Source organism: Carassius gibelio, chromosome B21, assembly GCF_023724105.1.
Source record: "Carassius gibelio isolate Cgi1373 ecotype wild population from Czech Republic chromosome B21, carGib1.2-hapl.c, whole genome shotgun sequence".
In the NCBI taxonomy this organism is placed as follows: Eukaryota; Metazoa; Chordata; class Actinopteri; order Cypriniformes; family Cyprinidae; genus Carassius; species Carassius gibelio.
In genome coordinates this window covers 6,785,822-6,795,330 of record NC_068416.1, presented here as the reverse complement: position 1 = coordinate 6,795,330, position 9,509 = coordinate 6,785,822, and the positions used below count along the sequence as shown (strand labels likewise).

General features: G+C 36.1%; 1 protein-coding gene across 1 annotated transcript; it reads left to right on the top strand.

Annotated features, from left to right (window-relative positions):
- The first annotated feature begins 1,679 nt into the window (after positions 1–1,679).
- LOC127986454 (5-hydroxytryptamine receptor 2A-like) lies at positions 1,680–8,983 on the top strand. The gene is made up of 3 exons (XM_052588718.1): positions 1,680–2,283; positions 2,515–2,715; positions 7,667–8,983. Exons 1-3 carry the CDS (start codon positions 1,986–1,988, stop codon positions 8,248–8,250), a joined length of 1,083 nt encoding a protein of 360 aa, XP_052444678.1. The 5' UTR covers positions 1,680–1,985; the 3' UTR covers positions 8,251–8,983.
- The last annotated feature ends 526 nt before the right edge of the window (positions 8,984–9,509 follow it).

Below are 9,509 nucleotides of genomic sequence, written 5' to 3'. Positions count from 1 at the left end.
GATGACTCGTACTTGGACTCGGACTCGAGGATATATAAAATCAGACTTGAACATTCATTACGTTGTTTTTGACTAAAAATTTTATAAACTTAAAAATGTTATATTTCGTGCCCAAGACTGGCCGGGATCTATTCTTTTCCCTCACAGACACTGCTACCGCTCGCTCTCTTTGCTTTACAACACACTCACTGACGTCACTCACTTTACTTTCACATTACTTTTTTCCAAAGCACTTGGGCACTTGCAGGAAAAGATGAAGCTGATTTGTTAGTTCTTGTCACATGACCCGTGGTGCCCTTGCAGCATTCTGAAAAGTTTAGATGTTTTTTAACTCAATGCGGTGCGGACGCGCCTGGATGCTGCCGTTATGAGCGCGCATACTTCCATTATGAGCGTGCATACTGCGCGCCTACAGTACAGTGGACATAACGAACTTGAGCGTGCAAAAGACGCGATATTTGAACGGCCCTTATACGTTGCTTTCTGACCATGCGCGTGCCGTCACACACACACATTCACTTGAAAACATACAAACGCACTCACGCTAAATCACTCGGTCACCGTCACTCACACACAAATGCTCTCTCTCTCTCTCTCTCTCTCTCTCTCTCTCACACACACACACTCACACACACACACACTCACACTCTGTCTCTCTCTCACACACACTAATTGTAATATGCACGTTTCTTTTTTTTCAACGAGTGCATTTCTGTAATACAGTGTTAAATGATTAATTCACACATAAATGAAAATTTCCTAATCATTTACTCCTCCCAATGCCATCAGGATATCCATGGCGTTTTTTCTTAAATTATGTTTTTTAAGGAAAACATTTCATGATGTTTTTTTTCATATAATGGACTTCAATGCCTACCAACTCAGTTGGTTGCTATTGTTTCCTCAAAAAAAAAAAAAAAAAAAATTTCCAATTGGGGACTCGAGACTCGACTTGGACTCGACTCGGACTCTTCTTTGGTGACTCGGACTTGGACTCGGACTCAAACACTGAGACTCGAGACTCGACTTGGACTCGACAGTTGGTGACTCGACTACAACACTGCTGTCTATACTCTGTCTGTTTTTCTATGTCTGTCTGTCTATCTAATCTCTGTCTGTCTGTTTGTCTATACTCTGTTTGTCTAAACTCTGTCTGTCTGTATGTCTGTCTTTCTATACTCTGTCTGTCTGTCTGTTTTTCTATGTATGTCTGTCTGTCTGTCTGTCTGTCTGTCTCTTTTCTATGTCTGTCTGTCTGTCTGTCTATACTCTGTCTGTCTGTCTGTCTGTCAGTTTGTCTATACTCCGTCTGTCTGTCTAAACTCTGTCCGTCTGTCTGTTTTTTCTATGTCTGTCTGTCTATCTGTCTGTCTGTCTGTCTATGCTCTGTCTGTCTGTCTGTCTATACTCTGTCTGTCTGTCTGTCTCTCTAACTATCTGTCTGTCTGTCAGTCTGTCTGTCTATACTCTGTCTATAATCTGTCTGTGTGTCTGTCTTTCAGTCTATAATCTGTCTGTCTGTCTTTCAGTCTATAATCTGTCAGTCTGTCTGTCTATACTCTGTCTATAATCTGTCTGTGTGTCTGTCTTTCAGTCTATAATCTGTCTGTCTGTCTGTCAGTGAGTCTATGATCTAGCTGTCTATACTCTCTTTGTCTGTCTGTCTGTCTGTCTATACTCTGTCTGTCTGTTTGTCTGTCTATTTCTCTGTTTGTTATCTGTCTATCATCTGTCTGTTTATCTATCATCTCTTTTATCTGTCTGTCTATCATCTGTCTATCTGTATGTATGTCTGTCTATCATCTGTCTGTCCATCTGTCTAACCAGTATTTCCATCTGTTTTAGGTGTAAGACACACAACCACAAGAGTAACCAGTTCTAAGGAAGACGGCCTGAAGTCAGTTGACACCTGAGACTGATCACACAGAATTAACACTGACAGCTGCTGCTGAGAGCCCTATCAGTTCAGTTTTACTTGTACCACAATGGCCTTATTGAACGTTACTCTTCCCTGGAATGTCTCTTTGGACCTTAACCACAGCGATTTCAAATCCAACCTCACAGAATTAGAGGACACACAACCCATGGAGAAGAACTGGCCAGCCCTGTTCATTCTGGCCATTATATTTTTTACTGTTGCTGGGAATATACTGGTAATTATGGCCGTATCCATCGAGAGCAAACTGCATAATGCCACCAACTACTTTCTGTGCTCACTGGCCGTGGCAGACATGCTGGTGGGATTCCTAGTTATGCCTGCTTCACTAATTAATATTCTTTACAGTAAGTACTATCCTTTTTGTAAAGGAAACCTATCAGGTGCACACTTGAAAATGAAAATGGATGAGTCTCACAAAAGCTGTTGACCAATGTCAACAACAAATATCAATCTTGATTGTCACTGAATGGGATTAATTGTCTTCATGCAATATAGATATATATAATATATCAGCTCCACTTCTTTCAGTTTGTACCTGAGTCTCTGAAACATCTCCTCTTGTTGTGTATTTCCAGATCACATCTGGCCTCTCCCTGAACTGCTGTGTCCCATGTGGATCTTCCTTGATGTGCTTTTCTCCACAGCCTCCATCATGCACCTGTGCGCCATCTCTCTGGACCGCTATATTGGGATCCGTAATCCAATCAAATACAGCCGCAGCAACACACTTCGCAAGACCATGTTAAAAATCATTTCTGTCTGGACTGTTTCTATAGGTGAGAATTGAGCATCCAATTTACAGAAGATACCATTGTGGTACCATCAAGTCAACACATTTTCAAGACACAGGCTTGACCAGGCTTAAAAGAAAACAAGAATAATTGCCTTAAGAACCCATATTTAATTTTTCATTGTTCGAAAAAATAAAAAAAATAAAAAAGGAAAATGAAAATAAAATAGTGCCACAATATATATATATGCTGATGCTAATGTCATGTCTGTGCAATAGTCTTACCCCTCAAAACATCTAGTCTTTAGTTCATCATATAAGTCATTCAATGCAAAATGGTTAATCTAGTTGTCATAAACTGCCAAGCACACTTTTTATTTTTACACATTACTATTAGATTTTTTGTCAATTTGGAAAGTGAATTTTTACCGATGAAGAAAATGTAGATGATAAACCATTTCTCTGAAATATCTCAAAGGTTCACCTCACGAGTTTTCAGTTGGAAAGCTTATACTATATAGACCATAGACAGTAAAAGAAATGGACACAGCGACCCCATTGGAACTCAATTGAGACAAGTGAAGCCCGTTTTTAGCGTTTTTTAGCACTTCCGTTTCTGACGCGCAGACTAAAACGAAGCTTGACGATGTCAGCAACCTGTCTGCCAGATGTAAATCTTGTAGTAGCTGTGCGTGCAAACTGCCATCGTTAATCTTGCAGAGACGGCGAGCTTGAGTTCTTTGTCCTGAGTGAGCAGGAGTAAGTATTCGGATTAATTATTTTGTATAGTATTTTAAAATGTAACGCCAGTACGCCATATTAAGTTAATTGCCTGCGAGCTTCTCCTCCTGTCTGTACGGTAATGCGACAGAGAGTCGAGTGGTTATGACGCAATCGTTAGCTTATTTTTACAAAAACTGTTTCTACGGGGCCATAATGTAACATAGAAGGTAATGGAGCCCTTTATACATTGTAGTGTGTCTTTAGAAATAAATAATGGACAAACAGAGTCTTTAAACGCCTCAGATGTAAAGTTATTCGCTGTCAAAGTGACGCCAAAATGAATGGGAGTCAATGGGATGCTAACGCAAGTGAAGTTCTGCTACAAGATGCCGGCACCCGGCCGACTTCCTTGCCGCTTGGTATAGACAGAGGACAACAAAAGAGTTACAAATTCTGAAAATTGACTTATTTTCATCTTTGTGCCAATATTTCTTTTTCCTTTTCTATATCATTTATTCATTTAGCTGACACTTTTATCTAAAGCAACTTACAATTGCTATAAACGTCAGAGGTCGCATGCCTCTGGATACTAAGCGATTTGACTGTCTTATCCATAAACTATGACACAAGGACTTGTCATTCTGATGGCACTGACATGCTCATTGACACAGATATTTATTTTTGAGAGATGAATTAAGGATTTTGAGCAGGTGTTTTGCTATTTGTATGAGTTGTTTTGAGAAATGCACTTACTGTTTTACAAATCTCAAGGATGATCCGAGAAATGTACCAAAGCAACTGAGAAAAACTGTAACATACATATACTGCATCTGTTCCTCCGCTCATTTAGCATGATGAGCAATAATGTGAGCAGTCAGGCAAGTGCTCTGACCCTGTTTCTGTGTGCTTCCCGGGGCATCACAGACTCTGCTTGATGTCTTTACCTAGTGAGTACACAGCACTAACAGGAACTGACAGGAGAAGCCACTACTGCTGCATCAGGCCCTCCGTCAGCACTCCAGCCCTATCATGTATTTAGCATTTCTGATTTTCATTTTGAAGCAGCTTGCATCCATGCATTTACCTAATCCACAAGAAGCATCTCCTGTTCTTGGTCTAGAGTTTTTATTATCTTACGATGTGTTATAATGAGTAGCGATCCAATGCTAGAATTTGTTGTTCTTAATGTTAAAGCTGAGCGTTTGTTGCACACAGATGAGTGGAGAAAAGTGTGCTATAGAAATGTATATTTCAGTTATTTCTGGCCATTTCTCTTTTGACCTGAAATGAGCAAATGCTCTAGCACTGATCTCTGACTCTTAAAAATAAAGGTTAGTTGTTTATTTCATCAGTACCAGTACAATAGAAGAACCAGTTGTGTAAAGAGCATTTTAGTGAACAATTCCTTAGATAAAGTTATTTTCTAAACCTGAAGTACAGGAATCTTTTGTGTAGTTAAAGCTCCCAGTGGTGTTAAAGGTTCTTTGTGGAACCACAGATTAATTAAGGACATTTGTTGAGTGATTTCACACAATTAATATTCTAATTTATGCTTAACCTAATTATTTACATTTATGCATTTGGCAGACACTTTTATCCAAAGCGACCTACAGTGTATTCAGGCTATATATATACATTATCAGCATGTATATTTATCAGTACAGTATAATTATATAATAAAGTCACAACCATCAAACAACAAAGTAAAGTCCATGGATGTGATGTCATCTTGAAGCATCTCTATACTGCCAGATTAAAGCTCCTTTGTAAGATTTCTGCACCAGTAATGGAAGATTTGAAAAATAGAATTACTCAAACACTTCTGTTTGCTGTTGTCTTGTACTTTTATGCCTCACTCAAGAGTTCTGTCATTGTATCTTTCCATTTGAGATCTGGCTTGCATTCTACCTGTGTCCTTGGTTTGGTATTACATAGTACACTTATGCTTTGTAGTCAAGTCCCTGGATTGCAGTGAAAAAAACGGCATTCCTTTTCTGTTTTTTTTTTAAATATGTCTAGATTTATTAAGGCAGTTGTAAACTGATCAGTTAGACCCACAAAAAAAAAGACCAAAAAATAATATAGCAAAATTTAATATTTTGCCCACTGTAAGGGTAATTTACAACGGCATTTTAGTGCCATGATAAAAAAAAATCTAAGATTACGAGATTAAAGTCGTAATATTTTGAGAATAAAGTTGAAATATTACGAGAATAATATTCTCATCATAAATTACTTTATTCTCATAATATTTCAACTTTATTCTCGTAATATTTCGACTTTATTCTCGTAATATGTCGACTTTATTCTCATAATATTTCAACTTTATTCTCATAATATTTCGACTTTATTCTCATATTTCAACTTTATTCTCGTAATATTTCATCGTTATTCTCATAATATGTTATCTTTATTCTTGTAATATTTCGACTTTATTCTCATAATATTTCAACTTTATTCTCGTAATATTTCAACTTTATTCTCGTAATATTTCATCTTTATTCTTATAATATTTCAACTTTATTCTCGTAATATTTCATCTTTATTCTTATAATATTTCAACTTTACTCTCATAATATTTCATCTTTATTCTCGTAATATTTCATCGTTATTCTCGTTATATTTCTACTTTATTTTTTAATATTTCATCTTTATTCTCATAATATTTTGACTTTATTCTCGTAAAATTTCGACTTTATTCTCGTAATATTTCATCGTTATTCTCATAATATGTTATCTTTATTCTTGTAATATTTCGACTTTATTCTCGTAATATTTCATCGTTATTCTCATAATATGTTATCTTTATTCTTGTAATATTTCGACTTTATTCTCATAATATTTAAACTTTATTCTCGTAATATTTCGACTTTATTCTCGTAATATTTCATCGTTATTCTCATAATATGTTATCTTTATTCTTGTAATATTTCGACTTTATTCTCATAATATTTCAACTTTATTCTCGTAATATTTCATCTTTATTCTCATATTTCAACTTTATTCTTGTAATATTTCAACTTTATTCTTATATTTCGACTTTATTCTCGTAATATTTCATCTTTATTCTCGTAATATTTCTACTTTATTCTCGTAATATTTCATCTTTATTCTCGTAATATTTCGACTTTATTATCGTAATATTTCGACTTTATTCTCATTATATTTTAACTTTATTCTCGTAATATTTCGACTTTATTCTCATAATATTTCATCTTTATTCTCATAATATTTCGACTTTATTCTCGTAATATTTCGACTTTATTCTCATTATATTTTAACTTTATTCTCGTAATATTTCGACTTTATTATCGTAATATTTCGACTTTATTCTCATTATATTTTAACTTTATTCTCGTAATATTTCGACTTTATTCTCATAATATTTCATCTTTATTCTCATAATATTTCGACTTTATTCTCGTAATAATTCATCTTTATTCTCATAATATTTCGACTTTATTCTCGTAATAATTCATCTTTATTCTTGTAATATTTCGACTTTATTCTTGCAATATTTCGACTTTATTCTTGTAATATTTCGACTTTACTCTCGTAATATTTCAACTTTACTCTCGTAATATTTCGACTTTACTCTCGTAATATTTCAACTTTATTCTCGTAATATTTCGACTTTATTCTCGTAATATTTCATCTTTATTCTCGTAATATTTCGACTTTATTCTCGTAATATTTCATCTTTATTCTCGTAATATTTCGACTTTACTCTCGTAATATTTCAACTTTACTCTCGTAATATTTCGACTTTATTCTCGTAATATTTCGACTTTATTCTCGTAATATTTCGACTTTATTCTCGTAATATTTCATCTTTATTCTCGTAATATTTCAACTTTATTCTCGTAATATTTCGACTTTATTCTCGTTATATTTCATCTTTATTCTCGTAATATTTCAACTTTATTCTCGTAATATTTCGACTTTAATGACATGATAAACCTAGAATAATTGTTTTTTTAAGCTGTATTAACATTTTGAAATCAGCAGTTTTATAATGAGGCTCACTTACACAGTTATATGTTATAAATCAATAACAGACCATTACATGTCTTTGACAGCTTTTACTTTTTACTTTTACTGGTGTTCACATCAGTTAACATGTTCACATAGAATCATTGTGATTGAAAATGTAAAATTCTGCATAAAATTCCCTCCAAACTAAATTTGGGTCACTAATGTAACCGGTGGGATGCGATGGATTAAAACACGCTTTCTGAGCTGATTATTCATTCTTCTCGTTTTATTTCTTCCAGTGTTGTCGCTGCCCATTCCAGTGATGGGCTTCCAGGACAAGCAGAAGGTGTTTGTAAACGGCTCCTGCACTCTGAACGAGCCTCGTTTCGTCCTCGTTGGCTCCTCCGTGGCCTTCTTCGTTCCTCTGGTCATCATGGTGGTCTGCTATTACCTCACGCTCCGTGATCTCCAGAGGCACAGCGCTTCCTTCCCGCAAGAGAGCAAGGGCCAGTCCAAACATTCATCTGTTGAGATCAGTGACACGAGTCTGCTGAACAGTAAGTCCTCCACCATCAGGTCCGCACCAGGTCCACAAGGCCAAGGCAGACGAGGCATGATTCAAGCTTTGAACAATGAGCGTCGAGCCTCCAAAGTCTTGGGGATCGTCTTCTTCCTCTTCCTGGTCATGTGGTGTCCGTTCTTCATCACCAATGTCCTGGTCGCCATCTGTCAGGACAACTGCAGCGAGCATCTCTATAAACTCATTCACTTTTTTGTCTGGGTGGGATATATCTCCTCCGGAGTGAATCCTCTGATCTACACCCTTTTCAACGAGACGTACCGACAAGCCTTCGCTCGCTATCTACGATGTAAATATCATTAAGACGTGCAGCAGAAGAAAGCCCAGGCCGTCTGATAATATTCACACAGTTGCAGCATAATGGTTCAAACCAGCTCCACTAGTCGAGTGCTTAACGTCTAATTCACTAGTTGACCATCTTGACCTAGCCTATATTTCTAATATGAGTCTACCAAACTTACTTTCCCTTTAACCTCTTAAATGTCATTTCTGAACACTTTTTCACTTTTGGTGTGATCGGGCTTACTTTTGTAAAATATATGTTTTATATAAAAAAAACTAAACAAAACAAGCAAGCTCTGCCCAGATTTAAAAAGTAACGTACTACTTTCCATAAAAAGAGAAACTAATAAGCATGTTTTTAGGGAGTAATGCAATATTGTGATGCTTTACTTTCCCCAACACTGCCTGTAAACTGTGAGGATTAATGTTGTAGCTCCTGTCGTTCTCCAGATTTGTCTCTGAAAAGAACAGTTAGGATTCTTTACTTTCCCGATGGAAAACGTGATGCAAAAGCGTTTTGAATAACTCTCTATAATACTTTTGCAAACGCAGCTCTATCCAGGACTCGTGTCTGTCCACTTGTACTGAATGCATCGCAAGGCCAAAGCAAACACTAACACACTCCTTGCACTGTTTTCTTTGCCAGCCTTATCGCTCAGCCTGATTTAAATGAATCTGTTGATATCAAGGCTGTTTGTGTTACGCTTCAGTAAAAGCCTGCGAGTTTCTCATAGGACTGTGCCACCACGTGGTGACGACATTCATTTGTATTCTGAACCTGTGATTTATGGGGTTACTACAACAATGATAAAATATATTTTAACATGCTAAACTTTAGTTATGTGTTCTTGATTGAAACTGTTTGTATTTGAAATAAATGACATAAAGAAATTAATGGTCTGCAATGAATGGTGTTACTTTTTTTTTCCTTTGTCACTTAAGCATGCTTTATACATATAGGCCTATGTGTGTGCATGTTTATATGGTTTATCAGGACACAAATTTGTATTATGGGATGGGTATGACATAGGTATTACAACATGAAGGTGATTTATGAGGACACTTTCGCTGTTCCAATTATTCAATAGGTTAAAAAAAAAAAACTGTTACATTGTGGGGACCAAATGGCCCTATAAGGATAGTAAAACCTTTTTTTATGGGAGCAGCCTGCAGTGTGTGTTTGTGTGTGTGTGTGTGTGTGTGTGTACCTATTTAACCATATTTTGGGGACAAATTTTTACCCAAAAGTGAGCAAAACCTGACAAAATTTCCATAAACCT